General features: G+C 45.0%; 3 protein-coding genes, 1 non-coding gene and 2 pseudogenes across 4 annotated transcripts; 3 read left to right on the top strand and 3 right to left on the bottom strand.

The window, feature by feature from the left end:
* Positions 1 to 1,539: 1,539 nt before the first annotated feature.
* Positions 1,540 to 4,864, top strand: LOC133916144 (CBL-interacting protein kinase 10-like). The gene is made up of 2 exons (XM_062359670.1): positions 1,540 to 1,877; positions 3,016 to 4,864. Exon 2 carries the CDS (start codon positions 3,363 to 3,365, stop codon positions 4,686 to 4,688), a length of 1,326 nt encoding a protein of 441 aa, XP_062215654.1. The 5' UTR covers positions 1,540 to 1,877; positions 3,016 to 3,362; the 3' UTR covers positions 4,689 to 4,864.
* A 3,144-nt stretch (positions 4,865 to 8,008) lies between these two features.
* Positions 8,009 to 8,090, bottom strand: TRNAS-UGA (transfer RNA serine (anticodon UGA)). The gene has a single exon. It is a non-coding gene; the product is annotated as a tRNA-Ser (tRNA).
* A 792-nt stretch (positions 8,091 to 8,882) lies between these two features.
* On the bottom strand, positions 8,883 to 11,511 carry LOC133916143 (WEB family protein At2g38370-like). Its single transcript, XM_062359669.1, has 2 exons — positions 11,171 to 11,511; positions 8,883 to 10,631 (listed from the first exon to the last, which is right to left on the bottom strand). Exons 1-2 carry the CDS (start codon positions 11,345 to 11,347, stop codon positions 9,168 to 9,170), a joined length of 1,641 nt encoding a protein of 546 aa, XP_062215653.1. The 5' UTR covers positions 11,348 to 11,511; the 3' UTR covers positions 8,883 to 9,167.
* Positions 11,512 to 17,840: 6,329 nt separating this feature from the next.
* LOC133914731 (peroxidase RIP1-like) lies at positions 17,841 to 18,934 on the top strand (annotated as a pseudogene).
* Positions 18,935 to 21,572: 2,638 nt separating this feature from the next.
* Positions 21,573 to 23,056, top strand: LOC133914730 (putative tRNA pseudouridine synthase; annotated as a pseudogene).
* A 1,987-nt stretch (positions 23,057 to 25,043) lies between these two features.
* Positions 25,044 to 26,740, bottom strand: LOC133916142 (uncharacterized). The gene is made up of 4 exons (XM_062359668.1): positions 26,521 to 26,740; positions 26,201 to 26,326; positions 25,611 to 25,787; positions 25,044 to 25,512 (listed from the first exon to the last, which is right to left on the bottom strand). Exons 1-4 carry the CDS (start codon positions 26,599 to 26,601, stop codon positions 25,414 to 25,416), a joined length of 483 nt encoding a protein of 160 aa, XP_062215652.1. The 5' UTR covers positions 26,602 to 26,740; the 3' UTR covers positions 25,044 to 25,413.
* Positions 26,741 to 27,295: the final 555 nt, after the last annotated feature.

Genomic DNA, 27,295 nt, shown 5'->3' with positions numbered 1-27,295 from the left:
GAAATCTTGATTCTATCGTGCGATTTTACGACTTGTTCAGTTCACAATTTTGATAAATAGAATATACTATTTGAATAATTATCATTCTAAAATTGACAATTTACTGTAGGACTTTTAAAACTATTTAGAATCTGCGATTTTAATAATATTGGGTGAGATTACATAACGGATCACAAGATCGGCTACTGTCGAACCACCTTTCGTTCTGATACACAGTAGTACCTCAAACCTCAATTTAAAAACCATAGCATCGAGAATGATACTAAATAAGAAGCGTGGACAAAGCAATTCGTGTGAATTTCATATAGACCCGAGAATTCTCGTACTCTATATGGGATAAACAAATTTTATAGAACTCTGTTATACAAAAATTCTCGTGAAATCTTATTTATGCTATTTATCTTGTGATCTGATAAGAGAAGTGAGAGTGAGCCAAACGAGTGATAGTCCACGCAGATCCCGAGCTGCGCCACCGAATCCATCCATCCATCCATGGCCCGACAGAGCACAACTCACGACGGTGATGGACCTCGTCCTGGCGCGAGGGCAGACAACGGCTGCGGCGGCTTCTCGTGCCTCGGAAGAGCCCACAGCGACGGACGCCCCCGACGACGGCCCCAGATTTTTTCGTTCCGCGTCCGTCCGAGCTAGGAGCAACGCCAACGCCCGATCGAGCGTGATGCGTACCACGGTACCAGTCCCTGGCTAGCGTAGCGTAGACCCCCGGGCGGCGTCGCTCGATCTCGCTCTCACGCGCGAGTGCCGGCTCTTGAGTTGGGTCGTAGGCCATGCGACTCTGTGCCAGATCTTTATGCGGGTCGCCGCCGATCAATGAGATGCGAGGCGGAGTGCGGTGGTTTTGGCGTCGCTTTCCAGCAAAATATCTCGGCCGCCATCGGCAGCGGCCCGGCGCTGATTCCACACCGGTGCGAGTGTGACGAGATGGTCCTTGCCTGCATCTTCGACCCTTTACTTTCACATATTATATTCTTTGTATTTCTTGGCGCACAGCTTTTGGATTTACTGATCTTGAACTCTTGTGGGACTCGATCTTTTCTACTATTATAGTAGAACTTGCTCCGTGCATATCTATCTACCGATATGGAAGGAGCTAGTCAGATTATCCTGCTTCATCTCTATCCGTTCGGCATACAAAACAAATCATTTCTGCTGCTTTCTGTTTGCACCAATGCAGCTTGATTAGCTGGTACCTTTGTCGTCCATACCGGACTCGATCCTATTATTCTACCATCATTGGCAATTCTGTAACCATCGACAATCAAGTGTAAGACGGACGATATTAGTTTTACACACCAACTTTATATGATGCCAGAATATATATAAAGATGGGTGGAGAATAATATCTCATAATTTACTTCCCAAAATCTAGCCATCGGTGGAGAAATATGCGAGCTGTCCACCACCACCGGGCACCATTTCGGATCACGGAGTAGAGTAGTAGCATGATTTTGGTCCGTTCATGCAGGAGGGCAAATATACGTACTGTGCTCCACTCCAACAAACTAGTGGTTGGGCCCCGGAGAAAACGATAGCTAGTTAGTACTTCTCGCACGCTGCCCGCGGCCATTGCTGGCCAACGGAAATGGAGCTCTCCGCCTCCGGACGGAATATCTTTCAGTGATGCAATCACTGCCAGCGCCACCTATAAGTAACGCCTCTCTTCCAGAGCGTATGGCTTCGCTCTGAACCTGCCGCTGATTAGTCGGAGGCCAAAACCCAGAGGAATCGCATCTCAGTTTCGTCCCTTCCTAGCTATATATATTCATCTTGATATTTTTCTGACAGCCTTCATCTGGGACTGCCTGCTCCATCGCTGCAGTTCCGATCTCTTCCGCATCCCGGATCGCCGAGATCAGGTACCACTCTCTGTTTCACTCACTCTAATTCTCCGGCGCGTTGCGTGCCTTTAATCTGATATCTATTGTTTCTTGGGCTACAGAACTTATCTTATGTTTGTCACTGAACAGAATAAATTGATAATTTGTCATTGAAAAGATTGACTCTTTGATTATGATGTGACCCATGTCAATAAAATATGGACTATCTAAGTCAATAGCTGTAGACCAGAGTGGCAAATAATCGAAACCATCTCTTATGTGACTATCTTAATTAGTTTCGGGATCTGCACGTATGCCCGTTTAGACATGCTTCAGTCATCAGTAAACTAGTTGATTAGATTGGAGAATCTTACTCTTGGTTCTGCACAACACAAACATATGTAGTGTGCACAGCACAACACCTACTCTATTGATTTGGACTTGTTTACGGATATTGACGAATTCCATGGGATGAACATCAGCTGTTTAGTTCGCCTGTGCCCTGTTGTGTGCATAAGATCTGATGTGAACATTTCTGTTGCATTATCCTGTAATTTCAGAGCTAGGTACCTGTGACTACGTTAGTGTCTTCGAGTATCTTGGGTGTTTTTCTTCTTGCCTGAAACTTCAGTACCGCACTAGATGGTCTCGTCATGAACAAACCACACGGTAGAACTAGGATCCTTTTCTGGTTTATGTTGCAGACATCCCATCTCGTCATGGAATCTCTTTTTTTTATCAATTGTTATTTTCTGAGAATTCATACTTTGCTAGTCTTTGCGGAAGCTGCGACTTGGTGCCTGTAGATTTCATATCATGTAGGCCTTGGTCTTCTTGGTCTGTTAAAAGGACAGATATAGTTTTTTGATAGTTCTAATTTCTGACCAAGAGAAGCATAAGTTAGCCTATCTGTGGATCTACTTACCTTGATGCAATATTTTGTGTCAAAAGACAGTAAATTTGCTCATTATATTCTTAAAAGCCCAATACTGTGACAAGGTGATTGACAAAGAAAAAAAGATAAAGCCCAATACTGTGACAAGGTGATTGGCAAAGAAAAAAAGATAAAGCCCAATACTCATATGTATGGAAATATTCCTCGTTTATTTGTTTTTTAAAAGTTTTTTTCACTATCCAATTGTTTTGTATCTAACTATTTTGTCCTTTCTCCTTGCAGTATTGGGCTTTCAGTAAGAGAGAAAATTATCAAGGAATGCTGGAAGATGTGCTTGCATGTTAGAGAGCTACCTTATGTGGGAATTGGCAGGGTAGCCAAACATATTTGCACTTTGCTTGATCTTGATGACATTGAAGTACAAGCATATGCACAACCATTGCTCCATGCGCACACGCACAATGGGGCTAGATGCGGCAGCTCAACCATCATGTTAGATTACCATCTTGGTAGAGACGGCTGAAATCGCTGGTCATTTATTACAGACTCCCTCCACATCATTGAGTGGTCATCACCACCTCTTCAGGTTTCAAAATCATCGCTTCTGTTGTGCATAACACACTGTGAAGATGGTAGAGAAAGGGAATATTCTGATGGAGAAATACGAGATAGGGAAGTTACTTGGCAAAGGGAGTTTTGCTAAAGTCTACCATGCTCGTAATGTGAAGACTACACAGAGTGTTGCCATCAAGGTGATTGACAAAGAGAAGATCTTGAAGTGCGGTCTTATGGATCAAATAAGTCGAGAAATTTCTGTGATGAAGTTGGTGAGGCATCTAAACATTGTCCAATTGTATGAGGTGATGGCCACGAAAACTAAGATATATTTTGTGCTAGAGTATGTCAAGGGAGGAGAGTTGTTCAACAAGGTTCAACGTGGACGGCTGAAAGAAGATGTTGCTCGGAAGTACTTCCAACAGCTAATTAGTGCTGTTGACTTTTGTCACAGTAGAGGGGTTTATCACCGTGATTTGAAGCCTGAAAATCTTCTTCTCGATGAAAATCGCAATTTAAAGATATCAGACTTTGGTTTGAGTGCACTTCCAGATTGCAAGCGACAAGATGGGTTACTCCACACGAGTTGTGGTACTCCTGCGTATGTTGCTCCAGAAGTAATTCACAGAAAAGGATATGATGGTGCAAAAGCTGACATCTGGGCTTGTGGAGTGATCCTCTATGTATTGTTGGCAGGTTATCTTCCTTTTCAAGAAAAGAATTTGATGCACATGTATAAGAAAATTTGCAAAGCGGAACTTAAATGGCCAAGCTGGTTTTGTTCAGATGTTCGGAAACTTTTGCGGCGTATTCTTCATCCAAACCCTAGTACACGGATCTCTATGGCAGAAATAATGGAAAATCCTTGGTTTAGAACTGGTCTTGATGCAAGCTGGTTCAATTATACCGTGCATCCAATAGAGGATGTTGTGCCTGTTGATATGGATTTGGCTTTTGATTCCATAAATAGCAGTACAATTGAGGGCAAGCAAGCAAGAGAAAAACTTACTAATTTGAATGCTTTCGACATCATTTCTCTTTCAAATGGATTTGATCTCTCTGGTATGTTTGGGGAGAGTCCTAACAAGGAGGAGTCTAAATTCACATCTACCAACACAGCTTCAACAATCATCACAAAGCTCGAGGAAATTGCAAAGAGCTTGCGACTAAGGCTTACAAAGAAAGATGGTGGATTGTTGAAGATGGAAGGCTCGAAACCAGGAAGAAAAGGTGTGATGTCTATAAATACTGAGATATTTCAGATCACACCAAACTTTCATGTGGTGGAGATTAAGAAAACCAGTGGTGACACCCTTGAGTATCAGAAGGTTATGAAACAAGACATTAGGCCAGCACTGAAGGACATTGTCTGGGCTTGGCAAGGTGAGCAACCGCAATAGCAGAGCCAACAATATGAGATATTGCGGCAAGTGTAACTGTAGTAGAGATTGTGAGAAACTGAAAACCTCATTGTTGGATTCAATAATGTACTCTTTCTATTTTTTTCATTCTCATATTCTTACTATGGTATTTTATGTTTGTATTAACCATTCAATTGGAACATGATTTCTACCTAGAGAGCCTTCATAAATTATTGATTTTCTGTTGTTGGAAATATGGATGCTACTAAAAGGAAGAATCAAGTATTTTCAGTTGTACGTCAGTTAAGAGTGAACATATCTATCAGCCAAATAATGTTTATTTTAACTGAATTTGCTGTGTGATAAAGCTAGCTAGAAAATTATATTGCGCCAGAAAATTGGTAAGCAAATGATGTGCGTTGTAATCTAATTGATGAATAATGAAATCATTCAGTTGGCTACTTCCTTTGATGTGATGTAGAGTTTTTACTTTGTAATTTCTTTGGATTTGTAATATACTTCCTTTGATGTAGATTTGTTATCCCTGTATTACTTATGTTAGAAGAAATATAGGCTAAGTGTTTTTCATCCGCAAAACTATGTTTATGGAAAAGTTTATCCACAAAGACATGCTATTTATTAGTTTTAAAAACATTAAAACAATACATATGATATATTATTGGCTCTCCTTGGTGTAAACTAAAGAATAACTAGGAACTGCTACAGATATATTATTACCTCGGTGTATGAAACAAATTTACTGCAGTCACATCACTAATGCACACAAAACCTACTCTTATATTCTGGCAAGATATCGATATCTTTCATTTGAATGGACAATCACTAATAAAACCAATCCTTTATATGATTCTCGTTTGTATTTTTTTTATTGTTGTGGCTAGCCCATCTGTGCCAACCTAACCCACTAACACTGCCTTAACCATTGTTTTTGCTGAATCGAATTGATTCCGCAGAACAGGAATGATTTGTAATCGTCACCAATAAATATATAAGGTTCCCATATCATGCAACAATGGTTTAGAAGAAAAAGGACTGGATGCCCAATTGACGGTTCCCAGGTCTGATGGTACGAGAGGTTAGTTTCACCTTCACCGTTGGGAATATCTAACTTTTTATATTCTATCGGAGTGGTAATTCCTCGATGAGGATGATAAATGAATTCTCTTGAGTTTATAACAATGAAGTCAGTGACAAATTTACCACTATACTAAATGACAGAATGGTAAAAAATCAAATACCCCTCATCATTGTTAGTTTTGGTGACTTTGACATAGAACACCATGGAAACATCTAGATATTTGCAGCCCATCAGTTCATAGGCCTTCTCCTTCCTGAATCAACTCTTGGGGCCCGTTTGTGTCAAAAAAAACTCTTGGGGCCCGTTTCACCAGAAGACAAGACGAAAGGCATATGAGAGCTGCCCTGGACCAGGTCATCGGCAGATAACAGGACTACCGGAGCCTGCCTGCTTTCTTGAATCGCTGAATCTCGTGCAACTTTGCTTCGCCCGTAACTGCTTTCTTGTGCTTGTTTCTTGTGGCATCTCCGCTTTCAAGCCAGGCTTTTTTTTTTTTGAGCGAAGCCAGCAGATTATCTTCTCAAAGTGAAGTGATCGAGTGCTTCACTGCAAGTATGCATTGCATTCGTAACTACGTAGAATGTCAAAAGCAAATGTCCGACAGTCTGAGTGAGAGGACTCGTGAATCAACGCATGGTCGCATGCATGGTTCAAGAATCAACAGTTTGTTTTTCTTTTTTTAGAAAGAATCATCAGTGTGCATCACATAAGTCTTGAAGAAAACGTCGTCACGTTAGAAGGTCCGATTCGCGAGTAAAACATCCTAACGTGCAGTGCCCATGGTGGGCGGCCTTTCATATAGATCACGCCCTCTGTCATGATCACGTGCTGGGGCGGATCTAGCATAAATTATTAGGGCTGGGGCTAAGTGCTTAACAAACAATCGGCTATTCAAACTTCAAAGCAATATCATATATAAATATAGCGGTAAAAAATACAAAACATATAAAAAAGAGCATACTACTAATTTAGCTCAATATTCTTCAACCATGGTAATATCCCAATATTCTTCAACCGTGACAATATTTTAATATTTTTTAATTTTCATGAGGAGATATCTCTACACAAAACGTGGTGAGTAGTGTTCTTTTATTCATGTTGAAAATTTTAGTGGCCGCAGTGAGAAATAGGCTTGCAGCTGCAGGAGAAATAGTCATATCTATTTGGTTAAAACTTTGACAAATCAGTAAATCACAATTTCACTTCAACAACTAATCAACTATGAACTATCACATGATTCATGATTTATTTTTCATATCTAGATTAGCTCAAATAAATCAACAAGTCTAAATTCATATCTAGATTCTAGATGTCTAGCACACTGCTTCAATGTAATCAACTGCACAAGCATTTGTATACCTTCACTCCTTCAGTCTTCAGAGTTGAGCACTCAGCATCAGCAGTTCTGCCCCTTCAGCCAATCAGCCTTCTTCCGCCGTGCTGCGTTACGTCTGATAAACACGATTCCAGGTGCCTGCCGATGCCGAGTGCCAACTGACACCTGTCGACAACTGTTGACACGTAGAATACCAACAGACTGATACGTTGCACGAACATCTCATGTGACGTACCCCTTTAGCTGGGTCTATAACTTGTTGGTATTCTGCGTGTCGACAGACCTCCAAACCTAATGTCTTATATACTATCGGCATACGAAATATCAACATATCCCTTATCAGTATTCCGCGTACCGACGATCTGAGTGAGAGGACTCATGAATTCCCAAGCCCAGTGCTGACAATCTAAGTGAGAGGACTCTTGTTTTTTGTCGGTGTTCTTATCGAAATTCCTGGGTCTAGTGTCACCTGGGTTATCATTACATATTTTTACCATTTTTAAATTAAATTTTTATTTTTATATTTTTTAATAAAATAATAATATTTTTAAAAATATCTGCGCCCTGCGGGCTACGGCAGTGCGTCCTGCCTGGCTTGCGCCGCTCAGTCGCCCGCCCGCGTCGGCCGCTCAACAACTGGGCGATGCTCAACAACTGTGCACTGCTCAGTCGCCTGCGCCGGCCGCCGGGGCGCCGCCCCCTCGCCCGTGCAGGTCACTGCCCGCCCACCCCCTCGCGCGCCGGCCGCCGTCCGTGCCCGTGAGAATTAGGGATCGTGGATTGCAGGATTGGAGAATCGACTGAAGTCACTGCTGTCTGCTGAAGACCGAAAGGATCAAAGAGTACCGCCATGGGCCGTGGACCTCTGCGGCCCGCAGTTCTCTTCGGGCAAAGAAAAAAAATACTGCAGCGAAAAAACTGAACCGTCGACAGCAGGGTTCGAACCTGCGCGGGCAATGCCCAACAGATTTCAAGTCTGTCTCCTTAACCACTCGGACATATCGACGCTTCGTGTTATCCTACGCAGCTAAGACATAAGTTTATTATGAAAACCATTGCGAACTCTGGACTTACAACCTTTTGTACTTTAACTATGAAGTTGAATAAAAGTGCGCGCGCGAGCATATATTGATGTAATGAAAAATTATGAACCTTCAAAGAATGGTCAAAGTACTTGTAAAATTTGAAAGCCACTTTTATTATTTGGGATTATCTTGTGCGCATAAGCATCGTTTGGTTCTCATATACATGACTTTTAGTTTGCGCACTAAAACAGTATAAAAATGTAAGTACTTCTGAAACTACTCTATTTGTCTGTAGTAAAAAAATGAAATGTTTCTAATAAATTATAAATAAAAAACGAAAATGAGCTTTAGGACCTATACTCTTAAAGGATAATACAACACACCAGGCTATAACTGGAAAAATGTAAAGGTCCTTCTGAAACTAAATAGTATAAAAATGTAAAGGTACTTCTGAAACTACTCTATTTGCATATAGTGACCAAAAAAAGATATTTCTGATACAAAAAAGGAAAAGGAGCTTATATTTTTCTTTTATCTCTTATAACATACTTGAGGACCTAAACCCTTTAAGGATAATACAACATACCACAGCCTATAACTAGAATTTGTATTTGATAACTTTGTTCATATGTGCACCAAATAATGCCTGTGCATTTTCGGCCAAAACATGATACTTGTGCATTAGATATGTAGCACAACCATCATATGCAAGGTAGCTCAACCCAGAAAGGTAAGAACATAAAAACATTAGGTCCAGTTATATAAATTTCAATAGCATACAGCGCAGAGAACTGTTAAACTATACTCTTATTAGCAGCAAAAATTGCTACCGGTTACATTTAATAGGTCCAGTTATATAAATTTCAACATCATACAGTGCAGAGAACTGTTAAACTCTACTCTTATTAGCAGCAAAAAATTGCTACCGGTTACATTTAATAGGGGACAACCTAAAACGGTACTACACAACCTCAGATAAAATGGCTTGATAAATAGCTAGTGATAAATACTACAAAATACAACACTACAATGATCTTTTTGGGACAATTTATGTAAGTTCAAAAGGATTCTCTCTTCTTCTTGCTCTTAGATTGCTTTGTCAAGAGAACTGAAAGTCCTGTCAATGCGAATTTCTTCCTCTTTCCTGAAATTCTTTTGCGAGCAGCCATATCTTCTCTACACAAAACACCACTTCTGTTCAGAATCTGACCAAGTGAGATGTTTGGCATCTCGCATGTTTTGTCGTCCCAGACACTTTTGTCATACCCATCAGGTCCCATTAACTTCATACTCAGTATCTGCCCAATTGACAAAGTTGGCTTGAAGGATCTATCTGAAACATCAGCAATGATATCCATGGCGTGCAAATCTTTACGATGGTGAGCTGCATTTTTGAACTTTGGAGAGCCGCCAATAGACCGCTTTCTGTGTCCATTCCCCGATTTCCACCTACGAAGAATCTCTTCAACTGCAAGCTTCCCATGGTTTGCAGCTTCTACCCTCTTTAGGGCCTCTTGTAGTGCCTTCTTGCAGTCCTCAACCTTTACTTTGGCATCCTCAAGCCTCTTAACCAACTCGGACTCTGAACTGTTAGCCATATCTACCTGAAGCATGGCATCTTCTACTTTCTTCCTGGAGTTTTCATCAGCTTCACAAGTTTTGGAATACAGTGTGAAATAATCCTCCACCGAGAGAGTCACTCCATCAGAAGTGGTGTTTCCTTCAAAAGAACTTTCACTACTCAGTAGAGCTTTGATCTCAGCAAGTGCAAGAGCTTCTGCTGCTTTAGCGGCTTCTTCCATCTTTTTTGCTGCAATGCACCTGACCTCAGCTGTGCTAATGCTAGCCTTTGCTTGCTCAATATCTGCAGCCAACACCATCGCTTCAGATTTTGAATCATTTGCCATGCTCCTGAGCTGTTGTACCTCAGACGTCATTTTCTTGATCTCAATAAAAATGTCCGAGGGGTCTTTGCGTCTCCTCTGCAGATCCTTCAGAGTTTCCAACTTTTGTGCCGTCTGATCCAGCTCATCCTCCAAAGAGGTAATCAAGGAAGTATTAGCCGAAAGCTTTTCTCGGCCTCTCTCGAGCAACATTTTCTCTTTCGCTATGCTATTACGCAGTAAATCAACTGCGGCCCGCACTGCAGCCAGATCACTTGTAGTTCTGTTTAGGCTTGCTTTTGCCTGCTCAAGTTCCACCAAAACTGAACCTGAAGGCTGCTGCGGATTTTCTTCCGAGCCTTCCATATCCACATCCTTGTTGATGTTTTCAGGTTGCTGCTCTTCAGGTCCTGCCACAGAAACTCGATTAATTTCATCAGACTTCACAGCTTCAGGAGATGTTTCAGTAGTTCCTTTGTGTATCTTCAGTTTTAGGTCTGCTATTATTTTCTTGGTTGACTCCAGTTCCTTCAACACATCAAGCGTCTCCCTCTCTTTGACGGCTAGCTCATTTTCCAGCTGCGCAGCCTGCTCCTCTACGTTGATAGCTTCTTCAGTTTCTTTAGAGTGTTCATGTTTCTGCAGGTAAATATGTTGCAAAAGTGGAAAGGAATATAAGACACGACATCATAAAAGTATGATAAAAACAAATAGATGTTGAATGATGAAATGGAGAAGCCGTCTTATTCGTGGAGCTACAGGGAGCATCCATTTAGGAACCCAATGCGAAACACTCTGGATGTACAGGTGCAATGCATAGTGGTAGCCGCCTAACAGATTCACTGTGTTGCTGGGGCGAGAAAAGGAGAGCAGCAGTAGGTTCATGCCATAATTAATCACTTAAGGGACCAATCAATTAGGCAAAGCTGACATGAAATTAACGCTGCGTTTATTAATGACCAACCACCAGGCATCTAATTCACTGTAAGAATGCTGCGAAACATAGCCAGACACCAACGTCCGCGAAGCGCCAAATCCATCCAGACAAGGAGCAAGCAACCTCGGAGATGAGATTAATAAACTAACGGTTCGTGCAACACCAAACGGAGCTAGGCAGGTAGCTAGCCAGCTAGGCAGGGATCGACGGAGGAAAAGGAAATGGCGGAGAAAGGCGCCACCTTTGAAGGCCTGAACATGCGCCTGACGAGGTCGGAGCTCCAGGCGGCGCTGCCGCCGAAGCGGTCGACGGCCTCCTGCACAGACTCGAACGGCGCTGACGTGTCGATCTCCGCCCTCCCGCCGTCGATGGCGGTGGCGGCTGCTTCCGGAGCTGGGCATTCAGCCTCGGAGCTCATGGGGAATGGTGGAGTTAATTTCTGGGTGGTGTCTGGTTTGCGTGGAGAGTGGAGAGGAGGGCTGTGTAGGAGGACTACAGTGAGGAGGTATGGGAAGACTGGAAAGGCCGTGGCTTTAAGAGCGAGTCCCGGCGAGCGAGACGTTGAGACGTTGACCTCTCGAACTAGGAGCCGTTGGCCGTTGCGTTTTCATATTTCCGCCCTCCGCCTCCTTTCGTTTTCAGAAACACGCCCCCTCTTTTCCTTCTTTTTCTCAGTTTTTCTCTTATTCGCTTGTCGAGCTAGACTGTTCAAGTTAGCTGGCATTGGTCATAGCAGGAGTTGGGTGAAAAGACCGTGCCAGATAGATTCATTCATCAGAGCAATGAACCGGGCCTTCCGCAACAGGAAAGCTCCCGGCCAAAATCTGCACCTGGATGAACCAAACTTGTATCACCTGACCCGGTGTTGCTCACGATACGGTGGGCGCGGAGATAGGGCCCGCGATGACTGTGTGTAGTTGTGCCCATTTGCCCTGCCTGTTGCTGCCATATGTTACCGTTTCCCCTTGCGCGGCTGTTTCCTCTACCACACCGAGCGCTGCGCCTGCGCACCACCGGCGGAACGCACGCCGCGCCGCGTAGGCAGACACTGCTCCAGGAAAAACTGGCGTGGTGTGGCACCAACGGTCGAGCACGGAGGTGATGACGCTCTGCGCTGCAAGCCTGCTGCACCCAACGTGCGCACCGCTGAAAAGAAAAAAGGAATCAGAGAGACGCCCGTTGCCTCGCCGTTGCTCCTCGCCGCGCGCTGCGGGAACGCAGGATCCGCCGGGCGAAGCGTGCGCCTGGACTGGAGTAGACTCTGGTTCCCATTATTTTAGCGTGCCGGTGTTGGCGCGCGCGGATCACGAGAGACGAACCGCTCCAGCGGTCTGGCCGATGCATCGATCGCTATCTCCGTCCTTCCGTTTGCTCTGCTGTCCTCCTTTGGTAGACACTTCCACGGTACCAGCACACGGGGACTGACTGAATGTTGCTAAAGAGAAGAGGACAAGAAAGAGCCCGCGGTAGGTCTGGAAATCTGATCCGCCCTCAAAATGTTACTGAGTTGACACCATTTCAAGAATGGAATTCATTCGGTAAATCAGGACCTATATCATTATCAAGATAAATATCTCCACACATTACAGTTTTCCATAAATATGGATCTTAGGATCGATAAACTTTTAGTTATTGGGTTTACATCTACCATTAGATATATACAAAGTTCTCCTCCCCTATTACTAAAATGAGCTAGTTGAATAAATATAATGACGTCTCCCCACTTTTAGGGTAATGTTCTTTTTTCTAAGAGAAACCTATCGGTGACATGGGAATCAGGTCTCCGAGTCTCGAGGCCAGGACAGCAGAGTGCCACATGGCGCACTCTCTCGGGGATTATCCCCCCGAGGTCCGAAAAGACCAAGTTTCGGGAGAGGGTGCTCAGGGCCATGAACAATGGTCCCCGATCACCCGAGTCTCTGAGGATCCGAGCAGTCAAGTTCTGAAAGAGAGCGCTCGGGGCCATGAACAGTGGTCCCCGAGCACCCGAGTTCCCCGAGGACCCGAGCAGTCAAGTTCCGGGAGAGGACGCTCAGGGTTATGAACAGTGGTCCCCGAGTGCCCGAGTTTCTCGAAGAATAAGAAAGGGCATATCCGGGAGAGAGTGCTCGGGGCTATGAACAGTAGTCCCCGAGCACTCACAGTTCCCCGAGGGCCTGAGAAGTCCCTCGCCGGCGGTCTCCACAAGGGCTCAGCGGTAAGGTGTCAATTGGTGAGAAGCCCGATGCTGCATTTAAGAGGGCGCGTGACCTGCCACTTCCAACTACTCCCCCCACGCCTGCTGCCAGCCCTTGTCACTCCCTGGCAGGGAGGCGTGGAGACATTTAATGCGTGGGTCCCATCGCGCGTCATCCGGCGCGCCTCGGAATAACGTCGCAGGGCTCGAGGCATATCGCTTGTCGCCCTGCTATGTCAGGTTCGCTCTAACTGGGCGGGCACGCAGGGTTGCTCGGTGGCTGCTCGGCGCCCCCCCCCCCCCCCCGCAGCACCCACCGAAAAGCAGGATGATGAAAAAAAAACCGAACGGGAGCGTGTTTCCAACCCCCCCCCCCCCCCATCACATCAGATTGCAGCCCATGATGGTTGCTTTCCATTTATGGTGCCTTGAAAGTCGTGCCATCCTTTCTGGGCACGTTACCCGCCCCGACGGGTATAAAAGAGGTGCGGGCTCCCTGGAGAGAGATGATCGAAGGATGAACAACTCTGGAACTCGAAGAAAATCAAGACACGCAGAAGACAAGCCAACAAAGAACAAGAAGCACGAAGTTCTAGACTTAGACAAACATCCTTGTAACACGAAAGATCCTCAGAGAGACATTTTCTGAGCATTTATAGCATACACACAGGAGTAGGGTATTACGCTCCGTGCAGTCCAAACCTGTCTAAAATCCCCTGAGCATTTACTTCCTCCTGCATCCAATCATCCACTCCACTTGCATCTCATTTACTCCCATTTATTTCACGTACGAGGTGGATTCAGAATTATCCCCCGACCGAATCTCAAAAGGGTCCCTCCAGATTCCTGCTTGTGGATTTCATCCTCCGACAAAGCCTAACATCCCATCTATACCATTTTCCTAAAAGTCCTTTCACAAGCAAGTCAATAGTGTGCTAGCTAGTTGTAGTTGTTGGCATGCATGGAAAGAGCAAGGTCGAGTCAAACGTAAGCAGAATGGGTTCTTCAAGGAACTCAAGACGTTTCTGATTGGACACTGAACTTAGATTGGTGGTTTCCTTATTACTGGGTGGTCAAACCAAAGCTAAAGTCATCATCCATTTGATGAAATGGTAACAGAGATTCAAAGATATGGTAATCAAACACTATTGGTAGAAAAACCTCGTGTCATCCTTCGGCGGCACCATAAACTCGATAACCAGCACTGCAGAGTCAATAAATTCAACTAAACGAATAATTTAAGGAGGGGCGCATAGCGGGGAGGGTCCTCTTTAGTAGATGACACGTCAGGTGAAGAGGCATAAGCTGCAGAAAGTAAAAATCAAATCGGGGATGAGGTATACCTTAAACTAAAATCTTTTGCCCGAGGCTTTCCTTAGATGACTAACTTGACTTTTCTTACTTAGACACTGGTGCTTCCTATATCATGTGATTTCTTTTTCAATGACAAAGCTATAGTGCCTGGATATACTAACATAACACTCCACTCTTTCTCTTTTGGTAGAGGAAGGCATTCCCAGTATAAATGATGATTCTTGCTTTCGTATTGTTAATGTTTTCAATTGTACACGGAATGGGTTTTCACTTGCTATTCTCACTAAGTCTTCCTTCTAGAAAAAGGTATGGTAGTAGTGGTTAAGCTCGTGATGCTCTAGTTCTGGAAGAACAGAACAAACTATATCGAGACCATATCTTATGATACCATAAGGTACAACATTCTAGTAGGCTCAGCTCATCCAGCTCAAACATTCTTGAAAGAATCTCCGAATCCACCTTCCTTGACCTACTGGATACAAGTCAAGTCACACCTGGAACCGTTAGAAAGTTCTTTTTTCAAGACACGACAAGACATGGTCAACCATAAACTCTTGATATATCATGGACTCGAAAAATGGATCTGAATGTGACTAAAATGCACGATCTTCACTACTTTTGGCTGTCTCACAATACCTTCTACAGCTTATCCCGCAGCAGTACCGTGACCAACTTCCGTAGGTTCAAATGCTTTCTATCTATTGGTCGGATCACTCTTTTTGCTTGCTGGCTTGAGCGCCTTGCGCAGTCAAGAACAAGCAAGGGATGAGCACTAGTCTCATGCGGCGAAGATAACCATTTAGTAACCTATAGGGAAAAACCGCCTGAGCCTGAAAAAATCCAAAACTAACACATAGATTTTTTTTTTTAAGGCTAGATCTCTTTTCAATCAAGTAGGAGTCAAACAAAGAGGAATATGATTACCTACTTTCTGTCTCACCTGTCGATTAAAGAATTCAACCAACTAGTTGGAGATGGCAGCTTACAGTAGCGAGAGCATCATAGTTGACTACCTTAACGGGTGAAAAATCATTCTTAGCCCGAACCTGAGGGGTCCAAAACCTGATAGGGACTCTGCGGGCGGGCATGGGAAGCAGCTCGACGACATTGTGGGTGGGCTCAGGTAGTGGCTCGGCAGCAGCCACGCGGCGGGACCGGAGGTGGGCGTGGGTAGCGGGCGGGCAAGAGCAGAGGGCGACGGCGGGACCGAAGGGCGACAGTGGGCGCACGGGAGCAACAGACGACGACGGGCCGCTGGGAGCGCGAGGGTGACGATGGGAGCAGAGGTGTCGGGGTAGACGAGGCTAGGTTAGGTGAGGCGGCTGGGCCGACCTGGGTGGCTGGGCTGTCGTTATCGGGCACCTGCCTACGCCCGTGGGTGAAAAGCTGCCCTCGTGACCAACTCGAACAATAATCAGGTCCTCGACCCGCAACCCCTGCGGGGCTAATTTGGAACCTGCTCCCGCCTATGCCAAATCTAAAACCTATGGGGACCCGACCAGCCTTGATCCGTTGGCAGCCCTAGCTCGTGGACTGTTGGATCGAAAGTTCAGAACGGGATAAATAAAACCGATGCTAATCCCGAGTTACAGTGATTAAGACCGAATCAGTTACTACAAACACAAGCACTTGTCCTATTGTCTTCAGTTAAGCTCGTGTTGGTTGGATACCTGTGTCAGTCGGTGTAGGTGACTAATGTACATCTGTACATCTACGTTGTCCGTGTCACTGGGACTGGTGTGTTGACTGTTGAGGGCATCAAGAAAGGCCGAACTGGACCGGCCAGGCTCAGCTTTGGGTTGGGTTTGAGCACATGTATCAACTCGAGACTGGAGCCCAACATTAGGTGATTATGTGGGCTCAGATTATTGGCAGGCCCATACCAGTCTGACCCACAATTATTTGTACCATAGCCAAAATTTCAAACTGAAGGTCTGAAGCTAGTATCTGCCCTATTTTGATGAAGTAGTTTACTGGAAGTTCTAAGATTTACTGAAAAGAATCTGCCAAACTAGTCACTGAATCTTACTGCAGTATCATTACAATGGGCCAGACAACTTCCCTGGATCATTGAGAATTGGTTCAACCACACTCTAAATAAGAAATTACGAACTCAAAATTCTTAGAAAAACATAATGTTCCGGATAATTCTTGAACTTCAAGTGAAAAGGGATATAATTATCTTGCCAGCAGTACAGCAGCCGCATGGTACAAGCAGCAGTGTAGTACAAAGTTTGTCTGTGGTTGTTATCCTCATCGTGCAAGATGGATATAATATGATTAAATTGTACAAACCACTAGGTTTTGAGACTATATTCTCACTTTACACTAGTTTTTAGATTTTCTTTCACAGTATATCAGGTTTTAGCTCAAACTTTCCCACTTTATCTCATCTTTTAATCTTCATCAGCCTTAGACACATCCATCAGTCTTACATGCACTTTGGATGAACCACCTAAACTGCCACATCATCACTTGACATGGATTTGATGGGAGAATAAGATCAACACCATAACAAGTCAAATGATACATTTAAATGAGTCTTATATTTTCTTACTACATGAACATGAAAATATTTCCACATAATCACGGGGTCTTAATCTCTCTTACAAAAGCTTAACCAAGATTAACCAACTTTCACCTGTCAACTATTTAACAAAGTTGGTTAAGTTTTTTTTTTTTTTTTTGCGATGGATATAATATTGCTTAACGAAGCAGCAAGAACGATGAGCTAGCTGTAAGTTAGTTTCGGGTAGATCAATTAGATCACCTTCATGGCGAGGGCGAACCCGCCGAGCAAATCGAGGCAGCTCGTGCGATTAGTTGCCGGCGTTCGTCATGCATTACTGCATTAGGGTGCTCAGAGATCGGTTAGTTAAATCGTTCGGCGAGCAAGAGCCTCACCGCGCTCCATCCATCCGTCTCCATTTTTCCTACCAACCAGTTGGAAATCCTGAGCGTTCCGTGCAATAAAAGTCAACTTCACACTCCTTCGCTTAGTGATTTAACTGAATTTGATTGTCTCACTTTTTTAAAAAAACTTTGTGCAATGCAGCTTTGCTAGCTGCTTGTCCACGAGCTATACAAGCGCTTCCCGCAGTGGCTTCTCCTTGCACACTCGAACTAGCAAGCAGAAATTGTTAAGTACTCCAGTAAGCTTGCTATGGCTTCTCTAGATCGTTGCTTCGTTGTGGCGTGTGTCGCGGCGATGGCTTTCGCTCTCTTGGCCACGCCGAGCAGGGGACAGCTGGACCCGCACTTCTACGACAAGGCGTGCCCGACGGCGCTCCCGACCATAAGGAGGCTGGTGCATGCAGGAGGCCGTCGCGGCGGAGCCGCGCATGGGCGCCTCGCTGCTGCGCTTGCACTTCCACGACTGCTTCGTCAACGTAGGCATGCATCAGTTGCGCCTCATGCAAGCATGCATTTGGAATTCTCTCCAAAAGTGTGTTCTCATCTTTGCGCTTGCTTGATTCAGGGGTGCGACGGGTCCATCCTGCTCGACGACACGCCCTTCTTCACCGGCGAGAAGAACGCCGCGCCGAACGCCAACTCCGTCCGCGGCTTCGACGTGATCGACCGCGTCAAGGACGCCGTCAACGCCGCCTGCAGGGGCAACGTCGTCTCCTGCGCCGACATCGTCGCCGTCGCAGCCCGTGACTCCGTCGCCGCGGTTCGTTCGCCTCTGTGCACCGCGTCTATTCTTCTTGCACAAACATGCTTGTACCGTTCATGCACGTACTTATTACTAACTAGCGTGCGCATGCAGCTGGGTGGGCCGTCGGGACGCGCGGACGGCGAGCCAGTCGGCGGCGAACAACAGCATTCCGGCGCCGACCCTCGACTTGGACCGCCTCACCTCCAACTTCACCTCGCACGGCCTCTCCATCCAGGACCTCGTCGTGCTCTCCGGGGGCCACACGCTGGGCTTCTCCCACTGTACCAACTTCCGGGACCGCCTCTACAACGAGACCGCCACCCTGGACGGCTCCCTCGCCGCCTCGCTCCGGAGCGCGTACCCTCGTGTCGGCGGTGACGACAACCTCGCGCCGCTCGACCCCACGCCCGCGCGGTTCGACGGCGCGTACTACGCCTCCCTGCTGTGGTACAGGGGAGTCCTGCACTCGGACCAGCAGCTGTTCGCCGGCGGCCTCGGCGTCACCGACAAGCTCATGAGGTTCTATGGCGCGAACCCGGACGCGTTCAGGAGGGACTTCGCGGAGGCCATGGTGAGGATGGCCAGCCTGAGCCGCTCACCGGAAGCAGCGGCGAGGTCCGCTACAACTGCAGGAAGGTGAACTACTCTTGAATGCAAGGTTCGCGCGCGCGCGCAAGCACCTGGTCCCGGACGCTGGAGCCCGTGGTGCTGTTCAATTCAGTGCTGCCGTCGTGTCAAACAGAGTGCTTAAAAAAGCTAGCTAGGGTTTGTCCTTTACTATTGCTGTAGTGTTTGGTTTGATTGGGCAGTTTCTAAGATTTGCAAGGAGAAATTGGTGTTTCGTTTATGTTTTTCTTTTTCACCATGTTACGTTGTACTACGCTTTTCAGTTACTTTGATGAAAGAATCAGAGGTGTTTCTGTGCTCTCCAAGTACAGATGGTGGACAATCTGCACCTTATTGCCTTATTGGTCATGGCGGTCTCTGCGTGTGTGTTTAGTAGGTGGACCTACTAGCATCTTGCTCTTGCCGACTTTGCGAAGTGACCTGCTTTAGTTAGCTCTGTTCTGACTCTGCTTTCCCTATCTGACCGAAAGATCAGCACTCAAAGTTCATGTGGTGAAAGTGCAACGAGTTCATTACAATCTAATTGTTATCATAGGATATAATTAATTTTCATTTTATCTCTAGGTTATTTGATATTTAAGCTATATATACTCTATATATTCGACCCTTAAGACTCAATGCAATACATCAATTACATTAACTAATCCTCATACTCTCTTATAGTATCAGAGTCAGAAGTCTTGAGTTCGAGTCTTGATGAGCGCAGTTAAAAAAAAATTTATAATCAACTCTTATTTCCACGTCTGAGTCCTGAAAGAGTCTCCACGTTAGGGAGAGAGTATGATGATTGGTTAATATAGTCGATGTATTGTATTGAGCCTCAAGAACTGAATATATAAAGTACACATGACTTAGATATCAAACAACCCTAGAGATAAGATGAAAACTAATTCTACCCTACCAAAACAACCGAATCCTTATGTATCCGATACCATATACTCTAACATTTCCTCAAAGTCGCAGCGGGAGCATCACAGACAATGAGACTAGAGAGGAAGACGAATGACATCATCCCGCAGTCGAAACAGCGTGATGCAGATGCAGTGACCGAAGAAACCAATAAGTTTCACATGCAGATAGTAGCCCTTTGCGTCTGATGTCGAGATAGCTGAGAGCGAGGTGAGTAGCCATGGTCAAGGATGTCGTGTGTGATATAGCCATAGTTGGGGTTGCATGGTTGAGGGAGCCACACATGAAGTCACATGCGCTAGAGGCGCCATGGTGACGGGCGCAAGGAGGCCTTAGGGAAGAAGATGATGATGTGAACGAGACGATTATTGAGAAGAGGTCAATACTGAAGTTGACGTAGTCGAGGCCATCGAGAATGAGACATTGGAGCATTTTTGTCTTGAAGCAAAACTTGAACTGTGCGTCGGATGGTCTAGCGTTTGGCCTATATATACACCGAAGTATTTCTTGCAGAGAGCCTGCAAGTTGGCTCTAGTGGGCCAAGTGCTCGCCGGATGGTTCGACGATGCTGGTATGAATGCCGAAGTGATCGCCGGAGCAATTCTTGCAAAGAGGGTGCAAAACCGTGATCTGGTGAAGTTGAACGCGTTGGATGTTCCAGCGATGGGATGAAGAACATGCTGGAGCATTTTCTGTAGAGAGGTTTCAAAACTTGCCGTTTTGACAAGTTACACACGCCAGATGGTCCGACGCTCTTAAGGTGTGCACGTCGGACCATCCAACGTTCACTATTTTTATGAGATGTGTTTAAACTAAGGATTTTGATTATGGACTAATCTATAATGGAGTTGAAGATGTGTGTTTGCTTGTCTTATGTTGTGTAGGTGATGGATGCAATTTGGTGGTTGACGGCGAGATGATTGGTGCCGGACTATCAAGGAGGCTAGGTGGAGTCAAGAGTGATCCTAGCTATGCACATGGAGACCAAGCAAAGCATGGAAGGAAGGATAAAGATGACGTTTTTACAAAGTCAAGCGAAAGAGATGCCGGTGCAAGTGACAAAGCGGTCCGAGAGATCGGGAGCGGGAGAGATTTGCTGGCTGTCAAGATCGTAAGACGGAGTACATGCATTGACATCGAGATGTTTGCTTGAGGTCAAAACAAGCGGTCGTGAGTCACACTTTGAGCAACGTGCAAGACGATTTCACAATTTGGCCTTGAAATAATGAAAGTATGAAGTGCACATGGCATCATCATGAAGCTAAGTTGTGAAGTTGTCATGACCATTCGATAGACATGATAAATATAGACCAAAATACCCCAGTGATAGTTAGAATGCAATTGTAAGTGAGGGGTATTTTGGAAACAAGTAAACTTACATCCAAAGAAGCTCCTAAGGCTTATAGATAGAGGGGTGTGGCTGTAGGGAGAGGGTGAGCTAACCACTTATGTTTGAGAGCTAGGGTTTTAGAGGAGAGTAGAAGATAGGCTTAGCCTGTATAATAAGTTAGAGCTTTTGTGAGAGAAAAATACTTTGTAATCTGTTTAAAATAGAGCTGATCTCTTGTTGAAATGAAGTGCAAGTTTTCTCTCGTGTTTGAGTTTATCTCCTTGTAGTTTTCTTCTTTTGGCTTCGTGTTTTGTTGCTAGTTTTTTTTTTGGATGCGATTTTCGTTTTCCTGTTTGTGCTGCAGTTTTTCCACTCTTGTGAAGTTGATCTTCTTATTGCTAAGGGAATAAAATACGCGTACAATAGTATAAATTTGGGTCTTACATTCACTTACCTTTAAGTCATCAACTTCTAGAGTTTCTTCACCTAATGACTATCTTCTTTAGTTTCTTTCAAAGTTACGGGCTTTTTATGATTTCTTGATCTTAAATGGAATCTTGTGTTCATAACTCATCTATCGAGTCACAGGCTTTGCGTTCTTTCCTTTGTTCTCTCTGTTTGCATTCCACATGTTTACTTTGAGGTGTGTTGGGTGACTTAATAGAAAAAGATCATCGAGTTTCGAAAGAAATTTTACGAGATGCCTATCCACCCCTTCTGTTGTCATCATTCTCATCCTACAGAAACCATCCGTTTCATAATTACACTGCTCGTGCCAAGTATAGGAAGGCTTTAGCGGGAAGACGCCGAAGGGTCAAAAGAGCAAGCTTGACAAAGTCCATGTCCTCTGAAATGGTATGAAAGAAAGTTCCTCTGAAGAGAGCACCACTTCAGACCATGATGAAAAAGACTTGAATATTTCATCAATGATTGATTCTAGTGCATCAGAATACAATTGTATGAAGGATATTCTCAAACTTTCTGAGAACCGGGTGCAGATTCAAGCTAGGTGGCTGCATGAACCTGATGAAAGTGATAGATTAAATGCTTCACATTTCAGAGATATCATCACCTGCTCCTGTGGAGAGTTGCAGATGTCATCAGGAATTCAATTTGTGGAATTGACCATATGCGGAGTATCAATCATGCTACATCAGGTATTTATATGTACAATCTATTACGAAGTCATTATTAGCGTGATACTCCCTCTGCAACCAATCAGAGAAACTAAATTTCACAAGATTTTTTTAAAGTATCAAACTTTCTTGCTAGGTTTTGTTATTCCTTTCGTGTTTGTTGTCAAGGGAATCATATAGACATAAACTTGAGTTTTCAAATTCGTTCCTCTTGACAAACAAGCTCGCTAAATAGTATTTACGATTTCTGAGTTGCTGTCCTTGATATTACTGTCAAGAAACTAGTCCCTCTGAGAAGTACACCTAATTGTTAAAACAGTTTCCTCTTTGCTAACCAGTTCATTAACTAGTATTTTTCGATTTCTGACCTGGTACTCAGTATTCACTGTCAAGAAACTAGTCCCTTCTGATAAGCAACATGATTTTTTGAACAGTTTGTTTGGGTGGTTCATAGTGCACAATTAATTGTTGATAGCCAATTACAGAAAATATTTTGCACCGACGGAGTTATGACTTCGCAGTCATGCTATTATTTTTCTTGACCTCAGATCCGGAAGATGGTTGGAACTGCATTGACAGTCAAGCGTGGATTACTTACCCAAAGAAATCATAGAACTGTCTCTTGAAAAGTTTTTAAGAATTGTTCTACCAATAGCCCCTTCAGAAGTTCTGATACTTAGAGATAACAATTTGTACTCGAAGAACCGGGAAGGAAGAGTTATTCGCTGGGATCCAGTCATTGAACAAATCAGAGGAAACCAGGAAGGGGGTTGAGGAACTACAAGGCGGCTCTTCTGCCTGAGCTAGCAAAATTCTTGGATCCATTTATGCCACTATGGAAAGAATGGGTGGAGAACTTGGACCAATTCACCGGCATACCAGATTCGCAGTTGGATGAAGTTAGGGAGGCGTATAGAGTATGGAAGAATGATTATGACCGAGTGAAGATGGCTAGAAAGAGTGCTAGCAGTGTCTAATTTCATTACCAAGCTGCTCGCAAGGTGGATGAGGAACTGAATTGAATTGTTCACTGAGTAGAATGCCATTTTTCTCTTTCAGCTATTTCCTTACAGTGGAGCTACCTGACTATTGGGTTGACAAAGATACCACCTGTTTGGATGAGGGGGATTGTTCTAGTAATTTCTAGGATTTAGTTCACATGTGAAATAAATCCTAGAGATTTGGATAAAAATCCCCTCTATCCAAGCAGGCCCCTAGATTTGACTTCAAATGATAAGTTTTCCGCTTCTCCTCCACGGGAACAATTATGAGAGCCTGGCCTATTGATCGATCAGACGGGGACAACCTGCAGATTGAAATTATTGAGATTTTGCTTCCATCGCATCACAGACTTAATATTTGAATTCAGGCAACAAAAAGACTTCCTCTGGTCTAGTGGCAGCCTTCTTTTTAAAATACCAGTACACCATCATTAGTTGTGCTTGTTCGCCTTCATAACCCACTGTAAATCTACATTTCATTCATTTTTTTAGATAACAAATATGCATCATCAAACAGCATACATTGTTGTCCAGTTCATATTATCTACATGGTGCCATTCCAACCAACATGCGTCTCTTTGCTGATTTTACGTGGCACTGACCCTAGCTTGTTTCAACTGAACGTCTCATCAGTGAACATCCCGGGCAATAACTTGTGCAGAGCTCGGTGCCCTCCCCAATTGTCGCCTCACGAGCACCAGCTGCCTGCATCTGGCCAAAGCCCACAGAGGCTGCACATCTGGACGCCAGGGGGTGTGTTGTGGGAGAGGACGGAGACGGACCCTTCTCTCATGCAGGATTTTATTTACCAATAGCAAAAATTTAACGGGTCACCGATAAACGGGATTTTCGGATTTATCGAAATTCTATTGATGATAGATAAATTTTTTGTTCAAAATTTAGAAAAAAACGGCTTAATTTCTTAAAAAAATAACACCAATTATCTCCAAACTATTTAACATAAAAATCTATATATAATGATATAGAAATAAGAGAGTATTACTGATTCAAAGATACAATAATAGAGTGTAATGGTGTGCTACTTGACAGGAATTTAAAAAAACAAAAATTTCGGTGATAAATTTTTTTTACCGAACCCAACCGTCGAAATTTTATGACCGATAAATTTTTCCCTGCTCCCATGTCCGACGACGGACATCGAGCCTCGCGCCCCGCGAGTTTCCCTCTCGTGAGGCGCATGGGTAGACTGACCCGCTCTAGCTGTGCTGTTGGTTCGTTCGTCAGGGCCCTGGGTGAAGCATGGCGTCCCCTGTGGGGAGGCGACAAGCGACGTAAAATCAGTCGCTGGCAGGATGCGCCCCTGGGCGGGCGCCGGAGCGCACAGCTGACTGTTCTCCTCATGAAGCTGCGGTGGGCCGCATGGCACGATGAGGGAGCAGAGAGCTGGCCCGCGCGGCATGGGGCGGACGTGATGTTCTGCCGCCGTGCCCGGAATCCATCGATCCGTCCATGCTTGGTCAGATTGTCTCTTGTTCTCGGGCGACTGATCCGCGGATCACAGGCGAGGCAGCGCGGCTGTCACGAGAGTGTGTTGTAGCGATCGATGTAGCTACCACTACCAGCCAGGATTGGAGGGCTGCTCTCGGCCGGGTGGTCGTGTTCCCTAAAGAAATGGCACGTACGGCAGTTTTAACTGCTTCCACCCATGCTTGCATGGGGTTCTCACGGTGAACGCAATCGTTTTTACATGGGCGTGAAGGCGATGGGGGATTTGCTAGCTCGATCTAGGCGGTGATCGTTGGGAGATAGGAGGAGTCAATGACCACGCCCCGATCTGAGGCTTCTCATTGGCTGCCTTCCTGTGTTATGGGAACCCGTGGCTTCTCCTTTTAGACGCGGCATGTACTGGATCGAGCTGCCGATGTACCAGCTGCAGAGCGATTCGTGTGCATGATCAGTACTCTTCATCTCACGGACTGATCAATCGTTCAGTGGAGGGGAATTAATCGATCAATGGACGAATCTATACATATGGAGATTTAACCTGCATCAATACATGGAAGGTCAGTTGCATACTAGCTCTATTCAGCTTTGCTTCCAACCTCTCCCATCATTCCTTACATGCAAGCTTGATCTTATGCCATACTACAGATATAAATTACGGTGCATGCGCCCCCTAATACTATTACACAGGAAAGGGTTCTACGAATTCACCGGATCAGGATCGGACTCAGGAGCTACTCATCTCGCCACTGGTTGAGGAAACGGAAGGTGTATAACAAAACAGAGAGAGAAATAGAATAGAATAAGCGATCTTGGCTGGCTTCTTCAGATGCTCCAGGATAGGACGACGAGGCGTGTGTGCTTACGCCCTACTCCTCGTCGTGCTCGCTGCCGCTCTCGGAGCAGCTCCTTATGGCCTGCAGGACGGCCTGCTTCACGACGTGCTCGTCCACGTTCTCCGCCACGTTCTGCAGGGGCACAGAAGCAAAAGAACGCGTGTTAATAATCGGCATCCCGCGGCCGGGTTCTAATGACGAGTCTCAGTCCGCTAATCAGTTTATATTACCTCTCCACCTACAGCCTCGAGACGGAAGGAGCCTGCGCACGACGCGGTGGCTTGGAGGACGCTGAGGCCCATCTCGTCGAAGGCTTCGAGGACGGAGACGAGCAGCCCCGGGCAGGTCTTGTCGGAGAACACGTTGATGAGGAACCCGTGTCCTCCTCCTAGGGCTTCCACGGTCACCTGCATCCGTATCCGTTCATCATTGACCAATCAAAGCTTAACTGGTAAGTCCAGACTTGCATGATGAGGAAGCCTAACTTTAGGCATGCATGTGAGTCTTGCGGCCCTACTGACTGAATCCAAACTCCATTAATTGGTTAGCATGCATGTGAACTATATATACTTTTACAAGTACTACGAAACAAAGCATCGTGTACTACATATGCATTCATACGGGTCCTAATTTCTGTCTGTATGCCTTTTAAACTTTGAAACGGGTGTCGTTCTCACCCTTTGCCAACACCTGCAATGGAACCCAGGTTGCGGGCGGCGCACTTAGGCGCCTTACCACCTCGTTCTCGCATTGGTGGCCTAGTGTGTATGTCTACATAATATATACGCGTATTGATGTGAGCAAGTACGTACGAACGTACCGTCGGGTAGGAGTTCTGTCTGAGCGCGTTTTGAGCGCAGGCGATCTCCTGGTTCAGCCTCAGGACCTTCTGCTTCAGCTCCTTGATGTACTCGGACGCGTCCATGATTATTGATGTGTTGTTCATCTGTGAAGCATGCATGCATCATTTGATCGATTTAATTCATTCGAAAAGAGAGCAAGTTATTAGCTAGGAAGAAGAAAATTAAGATTGCAAAGGTGATGGATCACATGTGGAATTTTGGGGAGCCATGCAAAGAAGAGCATATATATCTGGAAAGTGCGAGCTAGCGATCAAGATTAAGAAATAAAGAATATTACAGCATGGGAGTGAGTGATGGAGCGGAGGATTTTCAGCTTCTCCTGAAGAGCGGCTGCCTTCTTGCGCTCCCTTGACATCATCTCTCTCTCCTCGCCTCTCTCACAGTACACGCTCACAAGGCCTGACAGCCCAATGGAAGCAAGAGAGAGAGACAGAGAGAAAGATGTAGAACCATAGGTGTGGGAGCAGCTTAGCTTAAATGAACGAGGACCAAGGACTCCCAATATCTATATAGTGGTGGCTTCCAGGTGAGCCGTGAGCACTCACGTGACCTTATTGTTGTTGTGTTGTGGTATACTGCTTCATGTGCATATATATTAATTCCTCCTCTCTGAAAACAAGTGAAAGAAAAGGAAAGGGAAATCAATGAAAAGAAAAGAAAAGAAACAGTGAGCATGCCACATCTACATATATGAAGGACAAAATAAGACTAGTATGATACGTGCGTGGGAGCAAAGTGTAAGATAGGGTTTTGCAAAATCATTTTTTGTGTTTCTTGTATATCCTAGCTAGCGATATAAAGCTGCAGGTATATATATATCCGTTTATATACTCCCCCTATGATTATTTTCCCGGAGAACCAATGATTTAATCAGTAGAAGGAATTCTGCATTCATTCTTGCTGTGTTGTACGCGTGCAATATTACAATATTATAATGCAGGTCTGTAGCAAGTTGTGGGCTAGCTAGGTACTGCGGCCCAAACGAACAAAAGGGAGGTAGGGCAAGAAGAATTACGCGACAAGGTCATTCTTGTAGCCAGATAGATAGACGT

Source organism: Phragmites australis, chromosome 4, assembly GCF_958298935.1.
Source record: "Phragmites australis chromosome 4, lpPhrAust1.1, whole genome shotgun sequence".
In the NCBI taxonomy this organism is placed as follows: Eukaryota; Viridiplantae; Streptophyta; class Magnoliopsida; order Poales; family Poaceae; genus Phragmites; species Phragmites australis.
This window is presented reverse-complemented; position numbering and strand designations above follow the sequence as displayed.

What these genes read in the sequence shown, in the direction of transcription:
- LOC133916142 (XM_062359668.1), bottom strand. Translation starts at nt 26,601, where the DNA reads ATGATGTCAAGGGAGCGCAAGAAGGCAGCCGCTCTTCAGGAGAAGCTG. An exon ending in GACAGAACTCCTACCCGACG is followed by an intron (nt 25,788 to 26,200) that starts GTACGTTCGTAC and finishes ATACGGATGCAG; the next exon opens with GTGACCGTGGAAGCCCTAGG. An exon ending in TCGAGGCTGTAGGTGGAGAG is followed by an intron (nt 25,513 to 25,610) that starts GTAATATAAACT and finishes GTGCCCCTGCAG; the next exon opens with AACGTGGCGGAGAACGTGGA.
- LOC133916144 (XM_062359670.1), top strand. Translation starts at nt 3,363, where the DNA reads ATGGTAGAGAAAGGGAATATTCTGATGGAGAAATACGAGATAGGGAAG.
- LOC133916143 (XM_062359669.1), bottom strand. Translation starts at nt 11,347, where the DNA reads ATGAGCTCCGAGGCTGAATGCCCAGCTCCGGAAGCAGCCGCCACCGCC. An exon ending in GCATGTTCAGGCCTTCAAAG is followed by an intron (nt 10,632 to 11,170) that starts GTGGCGCCTTTC and finishes ATTTACCTGCAG; the next exon opens with AAACATGAACACTCTAAAGA.